Source organism: Convolutriloba macropyga, chromosome 1 (genome assembly GCF_964194025.1).
Source record: "Convolutriloba macropyga chromosome 1, txConMacr16.3, whole genome shotgun sequence".
Classification (NCBI taxonomy): domain Eukaryota; kingdom Metazoa; phylum Xenacoelomorpha; order Acoela; family Convolutidae; genus Convolutriloba; species Convolutriloba macropyga.
In genome coordinates this window covers 75,964,643-75,977,774 of record NC_134468.1, presented here as the reverse complement: position 1 = coordinate 75,977,774, position 13,132 = coordinate 75,964,643, and the positions used below count along the sequence as shown (strand labels likewise).

Genomic DNA, 13,132 nt, shown 5'->3' with positions numbered 1-13,132 from the left:
ATCAAAATAGTTCGCACTCTAAAATTGTTTGTACAAAAATCGTTTTTTCACTAGTTTGTTCTCTTCTTCCAATCCCAATCTTGGTTATGGGAATCAACGGCGGCTATTTTCCGGCAATCTGCCCCATTTGACTTTTTGTCCTCAAAAACTGGATAAATGCTCGGAGGACGTTAAATTCTCTTGAGGCCCTAAGCCTTACTGTACTCCTATAATCGGAATCACGAAATCGTTTCATTGCGTAAAAGGGCGGTTCCTAATCTTGAAAAGTCGACGTCCCCGCCTCTCCCCCTGTCATTCGAGCCCCCACTCAATCCCCCGACTCAGCCCCTAACTTTTCGCAGTCCACCCTCCTCCGCCTGGTGGTTTGGACCCCACCTAATCCAACCCTACCCCGCCCCCGACCAATCGCTAATTATTTAGGCGCTCTCCTTTTTTACAATGCAAAGTATTTGGATTATTGGTGTGCTGGCTTTTTTAAGATCTGTTCACACTTTTTTCAGTCTTTTCATGTCGGGAAAAGTCAAATTATGGTGGTGATTTTAGTCACGTTGAAGTAGTAAAGGGAACAAAAATTAGACTAAATTTGAGACGTCATTTTTTTCAAACTACTTTTAATGGGGAGTCAGAAATTGTTGTTTAAACAATTTTTCTGTTTTGAGATCGATTTTTTTTCACGTTTGTCAATTTGACTTCTGTTTTCAGTGTTTCTTTTCCTTGAGTGTTTTTAATTACATACCTATGTATTCTAATTGCCCCTAGTTGCAATTGCTTGAATTCATCAATGGGCAGCTGACACTTTTTTGAGTCACACTTTTTGTCATAAAATATTAGTGAAAATTTGATTTTGCCTTTTAAATTTTTTTTGTCTTATTACCTAGAAACATCAATGACATATCTAAATGATGAATATTGAGACGCAAAGGGAAAAAATAGCTTACTATTTTTCAAGACTTTGACATTTTGAGTTAATTTTTGAGTTTTTGTTACATTTTGTCATATCGTTTATTCTCATTACGGAGAGGCCTCATAAATTTCTAAAATCAGTTATTTTAGTCGATTTAATTGTTTCTGTTCAAACTTTATAACTTCTTTGACTTTGACACTAATTGATTTTAAGAAATATTGCAGAACTTTTGAGTTCTGCTAGGTTTTGTTGTTAGATTTGTTATCTTATATCTTAGTCTCATTATTGACAGATTTCGTTGGTTTTTAAGCTTTAATTTTTGCAAAAAGTTATTTCATGTCATTGCTATTGCTTTTTGTGAGTTATGTGCTGCCTGTATGTAAAAACTCAATTTGATTTTTTGAGTTTTGCAAGTATTTATTGTACTAATTGCTGTCTTATCACTTAACCTCATTAATGGTAGGTTTCATCGGTTGCTAATAAGAAACAGGTTTATATCAGTAGTGGTTTGAGTTCATGGAAGTCTATTTTTTTCATTTTGACCTTGTCTTTGCAAAACAACTTGATTTTTTAGTCTTGCTGGTTTTTTTGTTCCTGTGGTCTAATTGCTAAATCCCGTTGCGGACAAAACTAATTGTTCTCATCAGACTTTTAACGCGGCGTAATTAATTGTCAGTTCATAGCTAATTTTATTCTTTGGATTGTAATTCAAGGCTTGTCCCGCTATGTTTGTTTAACTCTCCTTACGTTTCGATCAGGTTTTTTGTTTTACTTAAGTCATGAATTTCAAGTTTGACTTCTAGCATACCTTAGTCACTGTTTCAACTGAATGGATTTTAAATTCTTTTACGTATTGAATTACGTAATGTAGTGAATACAGTGAAAGCCAAAAGAGCAAAATCAAAAAGAGCAAGAAACGGGGTAAACATATATAAGCCGGTCATTAAGTCATAATGCATTAGGTTATCAAAGTTCATTAAAGCGATTGCTAACTGGCATTAGTAATATGCTGAATAGCCTTCAGTTTAGGAGCTGAAGTAAGTTTATCTTTAGAATTTAACCGAATATGCAGAATTTACACACCGAATAAGATCACTTAGAAAAATTCTGTTAATTTTTATCTTAATTTTTTTCTTTTTCTGTTTCAATCCCAATGTGCGTCAACTGGGTCAACGGCGGCTATTTTCCGGCAATATGCCGGCTATGCTTACCATTGGTACAGAAAAGATGTTGCATATTTCAGTCCGTTCAAGCTTGACGTGAAGGCACATCTGAACTGGGACACTGCTGAGATGTTGGGTGTCAATAGCACAATTTCTGACCTCATCATAATAAAGAAAAGATTGGTTCATATCTTCAGCTCATATTTCAGCCAGAAGTCAGATAAAGCTAGTTATCAGGTAATAGCAACGCCGAAGCAACTTTAGAACGTTTTAACGGTCAAAATATTTGACTTGTAACAGCCTTAAAGCGATAGCTGGGGCTCTTACTGGCCTTCTCTGGGTTTTTTGGATCTTTTCCGTTTGTACCCCCCTAGTACGTTTTGCTCCCGCCAATTACAGAGCACGTGTCATTACTTAGTAAATCATTAAGTAAAAATATTGCCCGTGCGTCCGGGGGTTGCAAATAATATGCACCCTCTAAGCTGGGGGGGGCACAAAGAAAACATCCGGTTTTTACAACTCAGAGAGGAGTATTGGTTTTCTATCGGTCTTTTTTACAACCCAAAGAACCGGAAGAGGAGTATTGATGGAGCGTCTTTTTTGATTGGTAGTTTTGTTGGCGTGTATTTGAAACAGTAAGTAAGTGAAATGCGTGAAAAAGGAAACCAGAAAGTGTTCAGGTCAAATGGCTTAAGAGCGGCGAGAAGAGAGCGTGATTTTCTGTTCATGTCTTGTTTTTGAGAGTGATGGAGAAAAGTAGGCATGGGAACATTTTCGCTGAGCGAGCTATTGTTCGTTCAAACACTGCTTTTTCGTTCAAACTCCACTTTATTCAGTTAAGTGCATTTGTATTGTTTAATTGCTCTCAAACGAAAAGTGTAGCAATTGTATAAGTACTGTTGGTCTTTTTTATGCTATTTTTCGCTTGACCGATTTTTCGTCTGACCCATTTGACTTTTCGCCTCAAAAAACTGGATAACCAGTTAGCGCCCAGCGGGCATTGAGTTTCATTAGAGGCCCTTAGCCGTGTTTGATAGTCCTTCAAGTTCGTAATGTGCTGAATCTACTGGGAAGACTGTAGTTTAAGGTTAAAAAGCCATTTGTTGCAAATTTTTCGTGTTTTTTGTCATTTTTCAAATTGTTTGTTGTATCAGTCTAAAATTGTGGGTGGATAAAGTTGATAAAGTTTTTATGCAAGAATTAAATACTTTTTGTGACCATTTTAAGAGCTATATGTTTCTGTACTCCAAACAAAACCACGCAAATTTATACTAATTTTTACAATTTTTTCAAGGTTTTTGAAAATGTTTGTCATTTTTTTAGTTTTATCAGCCTTAGGCGTCAAGGAGCCTCCTCTAGTGTTTGATAATAGGTTACTGCATAGTTTCTAGTTGTAATAAAATTAGCGAATTTTGGCGTTTTTTTTTTTACAAAACTTGCAATTGTGTTTCAATTTTTTTTTGACATTTATTGTTATTGTTCAAGTTCTTCCTGGCCCAGGGGCCAGAAAAAATCCTTAAAAAATTGATAATAAGTTAGTGAAAAAATTTTTTGGCCCTGGAATAGTTTCCAACTTTTTGATGTCACAAATATTAGCATTTTTTTTGTAAGTTTTTTTTCGACAGCGATTTCTTTAAGTTTTTTCTGATTTTTTTTATTTTTAGGTTTTCCAGCCTTGAAAAAGCCAAAGAGCTTCCTGTACGGCTTGATAATAGGTGACTACATAGTTTCTTTATGAAATGAAATGTTTTTCATGATCTTAATATCACGAATTTGGGCAATTTTTTAACAAAATGTTTGCAGAGTTTTCAAGTTTTTTGAATATTTTTCAATTTTTTCCGGCAGTAGGGGCCCAGGGACCTCCTCCAATTTTTGATAATACACTGCAGCATAGTGTCTAGATTTATAAATATTTTAATGGCTCAAGGTTTAGCATTTTTTCGATAAAATTTTTTTTCAATTTTTTGAAAATTTATTACCATGTTCCTAGTTTATTGATCTTTATGAGCCAGTGAAACTATTAATGGCTTCAAATGGGAATACTGGCCATTCGCTTGAAACAATGAAATGGTTCTGAAAATTTAATATCACGAATTCTAGCAAGATTTTGTTAAAATTGGAAATTGCTTTTAAAATTCTTATTTTTTTGTTCTTTTCTGAGTTTAACGATCATTACTGGCCACGAAACTTTGAAAACTTTAAGATGCGTTACATGACAAAAATGTAGAGAGAAAATTGGTTTTTCAACATTTTTTAACTGCAAAATCTGGAACTTAATCTTTTAAATTTTGCACTTTTCAGATTTAACCTATATACTTCAATTACTAACAAGACTAGAAAACTAGAAGTTGCAGAGTGGAATCTCATCAAGGAAAATGTTCCAAGCTCTCCCTGTTGATTCGGGTTTATTTCCGTCTCACTCTCGTTCACACTTTATCTCTCTCACTCTCTCTCTCTCTCTCTCTCTCTCTCTCTCTCTCTCTGTATCTCGCTCCTTCTCTCTCTCTCTCTCTCTCTCTCTCTCTTTCCTTAACTCTGGTTGATGCAGCACATCAGCCGCTGTTATGTAGCGTGATATCAACATCTATTTCCCTCATTGACGGCTTATTTATAATAGAAATGCTTTGGTGGTCCCCCCCCCCCCCCCCCCACCACCACCACCAACATCAGCCCCCCCCCCCCAATCTCCATTCCTATTCCTGCACATTGTTCAGGCCGTAAGGGCACCGTGCAACCGAAGATCCCTCTCCCACCGTTACCCCGCCACTGTTGCCCCGACCACCGCTGCTCACCCCTATCAGCCCTCCCCCCTGCTGCGTTGACCTCATGCCCCTTCATTTAAGCTAAAGCTAGCCTCACTAAACCGTGGCTAGCTACTGACAGAGCTACTGACTTGAGGAGTTCTGTTGTTCAAGTTAGTTGTTCTGGTTGATTTGGCTGGTTTTAGATTTAATTGATTAATAGCCTTCCTCGTCGTCTCAGCAGCCCGTTATTGCGCTCCTCTTTTTAGTTTTTTACTTCGTCGAAAAAAATTTGTTTCTCTTTAACTCGTTTTGCCGCTTTTTGGACAGTTTGAGTGAAATCTTTGTGATTTTCTAGGCTAATTTAATTGTTTGCTCATTTTGCTCGAGGTGTTCCTTAGACAGCAGATGGTTGGCAAAGCAATCTAAATAAACAGAATCAGTACGAAAAACAAAATCAAATTTAGAAACCGGATGTACACTTGAAGCGCAATTTTCGGATGCCCGCTACTTGAGCTTTGTTTCTATAAGTATTGGTTAAATTCTCTTATAATTATCGGTATTGATACTAGCCTCTGTATTCTCTCATAAAGCATATTTAGGAGTGCCCCTGACAACAAAATAAAATAAAAATATTTTGCACTTCAAAATTGTTTTTGTTCATCAACCAAATTCTTCCATTTTGTGTTCTTTCTATGCTGATCTGGGTTTTGAGAATAAATGACGGATTGTTTTCAGCAACCGGCCGTGATTGTTTTTTTTTTCGTTTTATTTTTGTTAGATATAAATGAGTAGTTTGAGGCAACTTCCGTTCGGTTTTCGTGTGCTGATTTTTTTTTTCATTTTTCTCCTGATTTTTTTCTTTTCGCTATAAGTTATCCTGTTCAATCTCTAATTTAGGCCGGTTTGTTATATTCTGCTCCTGAAGTTTCCATTGTAGGGTAGACTTGGCGCTTATCAGTGCGATAGTTAATAAAAATCTTTGTTTTTGAGTCAAGGCTTGAGCAGCAAAGTTATCAAATCTTTTTACTATAAATAGTTGTTATGAAGTAGATTTTTAGCTTTTTGTGGATGATTGTGTTAAAGAATTTTTGGAAAACTTTATTTTGTTATTTTTGTGCTTCCTTTTACTTTATATTTTCACGATTTTCTCTTTACGGACTGTTGTACTTGACTTTTCTGTCAATTGCTTGTAATCGAAAGAACGAGAATTAATGGTGTCGCAATGTCTTTTGCTAGTATATATGTAGGATTCGCAATTTTTCGAAGTAATTTTATCATTTATTTCATCAATTTTTGTTGTCAGCAGATGCTTGGCAAAGCAATCTAAATAAACAGAATCAGTACGAAAAACGAAATCAAATTTAGAAACCAGATAAACCCTTGAAGCGCAATTTTTGGATGCCCGCTACTTGACCTTTGTTTCTATAAGTATTGGTTCAATTCTCTTATAATTATCGGTATTGATACTAGCCTCTGTATTCTCTCATCAAGCATATTTAGGAGTGCTCCTGACAACAAAATGAAATAAAAATAGTTTGCACTTCAAAATTGTTTTTGTTCATCAACTAGTTTCTTCCATTTTGTGTTCTTTCTATGCTGATCTGGTTTATGGGAATAAATGACGGCTTTTTTAGCAACTGGCCGGGCTTGTTTTTATTTTCGATTTGTTTTTGTTAGATATAAATGAGTATTTTGAGGCAACTTCCGGTCGGTTTTCGTGTGCTGATTTTTTTTTTCATTTTTCTCCTGATTTTTTTTCTTTTCGCTATAAGTTATCCTGTTCAATCTCTAATTTAGGGCGGTTTGTTATTTTCTGCTCCTGAAGTTTCCATTGTAGGGTAGACTTGGCGCTTATCATTGCGATAATTAATAAAAATTCTTGTCTTTGAGTCAAGGCTTGAGCAGCAAACGTATCAAATCTTTTTACTATAAATAATTGTTATGAAGTAGGTTTTTAGCTTTTTGTGGATGATTGTGTTCAAGAATTTTTTGAAAACTTTATTTTGTTATTTTTGTGCTTCCTTTTACTTTCCCTTTTCACGATTTTCTCTTTACGAACTGTTGTACTTGACTTTTCTGTCAATTGCTTGTGATCGAAAGAATGAGAATTATTGGTGTCGCGATGTCTTTTGCTAGTTTATATGTAGGAGTTACAATTTTCCCAAGAAATTTGTCATATGCTTCATCAATTTTTGTTGTCAGATAAATCTCAAATGTTAATTTTCCTGTTATTATTTTAAAACGATGATTAGTTCTACGCGGGAAGCTGATTTTATTAGTGTTGGCAATTTCATTGCTCGAGTCGTATCCACAATTCTGTGCCGCTTATTTTCATGCGCCGCTTTGATTTGATGATTTTTTAATTTGAATTGTTTTTTCAAAGATTAGTGAAAATAGTAAATAGTAGTTAAAGATTAGTGAATAGTAAAATGATGGTTCGCCAATTGGCCTTTTTTTGTTTCTTTAATTTCTTTTGGATAATATTACTTCCTAATGGATGGCTCGTCAGAACTTTATCTCCAACCAAATAATTCTATACAGGGCGTTTTTAGAAGCCAATGAACCTCTTTGGAGCCAAAATGAGTTTATAATTGTCCTTTTCTACTTTTGTTTTGTGGACTATTTTCGTCCAACTCCAACTGTACTAAGAGGAGAGGGTTTTAATATATTTTTTGTGGACTTTTCACGCTTAAAGTAGTCCTAAACCTTAGAAGTTGTAAAATTGCTTGTGATTCAGAGAGATTTTCTCCATTCTTTAGAATTCTTTTAAAGTTTTACCTAAGTTTTTACCTAAGTTTGACCTACCGATCGGACTTAAATTTCCAAGGAACCCAGAAGAGTCGACTGCTATTTTTTTGTTAATTTAAGACTACTGGAGAGCAAAATACAAGAAATTTTTTTGCTGACAAATCGTTTTGAAGTTTGTCGTTATTGCGTGAATTCTGACTTTTTAACTGTTCAATTTACGTCAGTAATTTTTTTCAGTTTATATAGTTAATTTTTGATTCCATTGGGTCATTTTTTAACCAGCTAAAATAATGCAAATCCTAAATATTTATACATCTGTAATTTTACTGTAATATTTACTCGGTAATATTTATTTTAGCATTTGTAATATTTACTCGGTAATTGTGACTTCAGTTTTAAGTATTGCAGTCAAAGTCTCAATAACCGTAGTTGGTAAAAGTATGTTTGGAGCCCTTTTTGACTAAAAGTTTTTTGTCTGTATCTTTTAATTTTATGCTTTTCGCTCTTGCTCTTCTTGTTCATCATTTCATCTGCAGATTTTCTACAGATAGTGTGACCATGAAGTGGCACTTCAAGGGTATACAGGGCAGTTTTTACTACAATACATGATATGCTTTTAATTGCTCTCAAACGAAGTTTGTAGCAATTATATTAGTCCTGTTGGTCTTTTTTTTATGCGATTTTTCGCTTGACCGATTTTTCGTCTGACGCTTTTGACTTTCCGTCCTCAAAAACGGGATAAACAGGTAGCGACCAGCGGGCATTAAGTGCTCTTAGAGCCTTTCAGCTCTGTTTCAGCTCAAACTGTTTTGGAGACTTATACTTATACTTATGGTGTGAAGGGCGGTTCTGAGAGGTTGAGAACCCCCCCCCCCCCGCGCTGTTGCCCCCCCCCCCAATCCAGTGTTGCCCCCGTCACCCCCCCCCCCCCGTGGCTAGCTACTGACGAAGCCAACCGCTCGCCGGTCGTTTGAGAGCAATTCGCCCGACGTTAGTCGGTTATGTTTGTGTTTTTTCCACGGTTTTTGTGGTTTGCACTTTTTTTGGTTGTTTTTCTTTAAAAAATAGATGGGAGTGTTCTGAGAGAGCAACTCTAAAAAGTCACTTATTGAGTTTTCATTTGAAAACAGCGCTTTAGTAAGTTTTGGGATTTTTGTTAAACTTTTTTCATTTATTTGTTTTCCTTGTATTCTCTGATTATGCGGTTTTCTCTGTTCTGATGTTTTTCTATTAATTGTTGTTCAATGAATGAAAAATTAATTGTTTTGCACGTATTTTTGCCAATAGATGTTTCGGAGTCAAAACTTTTGAATAAACTATTTGTATATTTTACAGTTTTGTTATCAGAGAGTGCTTTTCTGATGTTACTATTACTTTGCTTAATTTCAAAACGATTAGTGTCAATTAATAGGAGCTGATTTTTTTATAGATGGCTTGAGCTTAAGTGGCTATCATCTTCGTGTCGTTTCAGGAGTCTAGTGGCTTTGTTTTTTAGGTTTATGCGATTTCGACTCAATTGCGTGCGTGGCGTTATTTTTATTCTTAGTTGATTGAGTTTTTTCGTTTGTGTGACTTACGTGGTTTTGGGCAGATGTGGCTTACGTCACTCTCAAAAGTGACGTTCTCACTCAAATTGGACTTGTCTTTAATTCAAGGGGATAAGTTCAAGTGAGTGTGTGTCACTCTAATTAAAGGTTTTTTGAGAGCAGCTAATAGAAGCATCAATAATGTATTCAGATTCTTCATCAAAATATAACATCTCAGCATTTAATGAAAAGAATTTTCTTTGGTCTGCTTTTGGATCTTTTTGAGACTGCGGATGTACGAAGCTATCGCTACTATTTTCTAAAAAATCTGCCAGCTATGTTTTCAATAGTGACGAAACGCGAGAGCCTATTATTGATTCTCGATTGGTTGTAACGAGCCCTAAAACGAGAGAAATTGGCTGCGGATGTACGAAGCTATCGCTACTATTTTCTAAAAAATCTGCCAGCTATGTTTTCAATAGTGACGAAACGCGAGAGCCTATTATTGATTCTCGATTGGTTGTAACGAGCCCTAAAACGAGAGAAATTTGGTCCCCAATAAATACTTTTCGGTTACTCAGATTTCCCTTCGTCGTCTTTTAGAATTGTTTCAGATTCAGTTTGTTCTGTTTTGGTGGAGGAGCAATTATTGTAGTTTTAATGTGTTAATTTAAAATTTTTACCTGACTGATTTGAGTTTTCAATTGTCTTTTTTGGACTTGACTTCTTCGTTGAGCGTGATCCGAATTGGTATCTCATTTACAATTTTAAGCAGCTGAACACATTTGGCGCGTCGAGACATTCTTGCAATTTGTGTTTATAATGATTTTTACTAATATCAATACCTGGCTGAAGAAAATGGAGCGGAGACCGCTTTATGTTCGAGAGCGACCTGGTTGCCTCACATTATTCGTCTGTGTGCTATTTTAGGGCTCTTCTTCTAACCGTGGAAGTGGAGTGTCCAGTGGTTACCGTGGACTTTCTTTCGGATCGGGTGGACCTCACTACCGCCGTCCTTCCATGGACTCCGGGCATACGGGATCTCATCAAAAACGGGCTGTGGACTGGAAACGCCATTGGCCTCAAGTGGTGTCACACGTACTCTCTGGCACCAATAAGGACATACGCATCATTGCGTCTCATATCACAGGTGTACAAGTTCATATGGGCATGTTTATTAACCAAGCAGTTTTATGTAGTAGTAGTGTAGTAGTGCTGGTCTTTCTTTATCCACCCTTTCTGTACACAAAGGTGGGTTATGTTGAGCATCAAGGAATGTTCATCTTCCGCCTTAGCCAGGCAATTCAAAATACAAATTCTGACACAACAAGACCAGGAATTTCGTCAGATTGGCCGAACCGCATACATCTTGAATAATTGGTTTAAAACGTTGTTAAAAGGATTAAAATCTTCAGCACTAACCGTGCTCTTACTGATATCGTTTCACTGTATAATAGAGTTCAGTATGCTTTACAGCACGTCTGAAATCAGAGGCAAGTTCTCGAATATCTCGCGGATTTGGATGGATTCCATCTTTGCTTAGGTGCTTCACAGCCTTAAATTTCTTTACAAAGGGGACATTCAGTTCTCGAGCAACATCTCTGTAACAATAGTTCACTCGAGCATATGTTTCCGCTTTCTCTCGTCGACTAATTAGCTCAAGAATTGAAAAATGCAAACGGTAGAACTTCAATTTCTGAATCAGATAGAACATTTCATCCGATGTCTCTACGGGGCCCATCAATCGTTTATTTTTCTTGTCAAATAGATTATTCGTTCCTGCCATCACAATAACTTGGCGTACATTTCTTTCAAAAATTTCTGTAAAGACGCTTTCAGAGCACAGTTTTATAATTTCATACCTGAAGTAAAGAACTTGCTATAAGGACTGGTACTACTCGCTTCAATTTGAAAGACAGGCCCATTACCAATATTTGTGGCGGTGTAGATTTGCAAACCTTTGTGGCAAAAAGTGCAAACGATTCTTTTTTGAATTGCCGATATATATACAAACGCAAAAGTAAAAAAAGTTGCTTAGATTTATTAATAGCCGAGTTGGCTATTATTGCGCTCCTATTTATACGATTCGAAGAGTTGTATTGTTGGGGTGTCTTTTTTAAAAACAAGAGGAATGGAATTGATACAATGAAACTCGCGCAAAATGTGCTTTTACAGCTGATGAAGAGCAATGAGAGGAGTGCTTTTTTGTTCATATCGATAGTTTTGAAAAAGCGATAAATTAATGCTGAAAAAATTCTAAGCGAGCACAATTTTTTGATCACGTCCGGCTTTTCCAAGTAGTTTATTTAGGTTTTAAGTACTGTTTTCTGCATTAAGTAAAGTAAAGTAAAGTTTATTTAACCGATTGTTGAAATAACAGCATTTTATGATAACTACAATACAAAAATGTCAACCAAACAATCGGTAGGGACAACGAATGGGCCATCTGGCTCTTCATAGTCGTTGCCCTTAAAGGTTTCAGGGCAACGATTTAAAGGTTTAATAGTCGTTGCATTAAAGGTTTCAATAGGTTATGGAGGTTTTCCAACACGTTTTCAGATTTTCAGTCTGTTTAAGCAATTCTTGGCCTATTATAAACTTTTTAATAGCCGCCCTCATCTTCTCAGCCGGCTATTATTGCGCTCGTATTTTTTTTTACTTCGTCAAACTTTTTTTCGCTTTACCATTTTGCCGCTTTTTCGACATTTTGCGTGAACTCTTTTTGACTTCTCTAGGCTAGTTTCTCTCTTCTCTCAGTCTGCTAAAAGTGAATTTGAACATCAGTTGCTAAGCAGAGCAATTCAAAATGAACAGAGTCGGTATAAAAAATTGAAGTCAGAAATAGAAACGGGATAAACACATAAAGCCCAATTTTAGATGCCTGCTATTTGAACATCGTTCCTATAAGTCTTAGTTTCCACCTCTAATGCTTATTGGTGTTGATAGTAGCCCCTGTAGCCTCTCTCTAAGAAACAGAAGTATGTTCAACTACGAAATGCCATCAAAATAAATCGGACTTAAAAAATATTTTTGTACAAAAATCTTTTTTTTTTCAATATATTCTATTCGTTCAATCCCAATCATGCTTATTGGAATCAACGGCGGCTATTTTCCGGCAATCTGCCGGGTATGTTTTCTATATTCGCATTAAGAAGGAGTGCCTAACTATCAAGTTTGGGCAAAATAATACTTTGATTAGAAGAAAAGTAAAAATCGGAATCAATCGCGACTGTTTTCAGCAATCTGATTTGTATGTTGTTAAATCGTTCTCAAAAAGTGAGATCAAATTGTGAAGGAATCCTCAAAATCAGTTTGGTCACTTGCAATACACTTGAGATAAAAACACCCAATGGGAGTACATGACTGGGCATATTTTGCTGTAAGCTGTTCAGTCTGCTTTATCAGCACGAAGTAAATTACAACCAAAGCACGTTAGTCTTGTGAACCAATCTAATATATTAGCTAATATAATTTTCACGGGCGCAAATTTTGGTTCAGTTTGGTTTCTACGGCCCCTGAGTAATTCAGAGCTATCATGCAATTGCTCGCCTTTTACAGTCAAGGTCTGCTTCTATTTCCATCCTCAAAGATATTCACCATTTGAGCCTCAACTACCAATGGATTGCTGAATTGGAGCTCACACTGAGTATGTGAGCGTACACTAAACCACACTATATGCAATATTTGTACACCCCATAATTTTTGTTCCAGGAGATTCCTCTGGAACCGTAGATGATGTGATTTTGTCTGGGGAAGCCGAGGTGAAGGGACGGAGACTGGCTGTTATTCTGATGGAGACGGACATCAAATCCAGTCTGTGGCTAGTACTCCACTTAACACAACCGCTTGCATCTTTCACAACAGAGTGTCGCAATGATGGTAAGAACCTTGGAATGTTGGAATCCTATGGAATGTAAGTAAGGCAGCTATCAGATATCGCACATCAACATGTAAAGGTGATGTTATTGAACCTCGGCAACAGGCTTTACCAAAGTTTCATCATTTATTGGCTTCCTGAAAATTAAATTGAACTCCTTTCTATTCTTG

General features: G+C 36.3%; 1 protein-coding gene across 3 annotated transcripts in view; it reads left to right on the top strand.

Annotated features, from left to right (window-relative positions):
• The window catches only part of LOC142342770 (bridge-like lipid transfer protein family member 1), a 166,090-nt gene that overhangs the window by 128,417 nt on the left and 24,541 nt on the right, over nucleotides 1-13,132 (top strand). For all 3 annotated transcript variants that reach the window (XM_075394337.1, XM_075394328.1, XM_075394346.1), the window contains 3 exons: nucleotides 2,148-2,304; nucleotides 10,016-10,235; nucleotides 12,797-12,964. In XM_075394337.1, coding sequence (XP_075250452.1) covers nucleotides 2,148-2,304; nucleotides 10,016-10,235; nucleotides 12,797-12,964 — 545 coding nt within the window. The remainder of the gene's footprint in view (nucleotides 1-2,147; nucleotides 2,305-10,015; nucleotides 10,236-12,796; nucleotides 12,965-13,132) is intronic.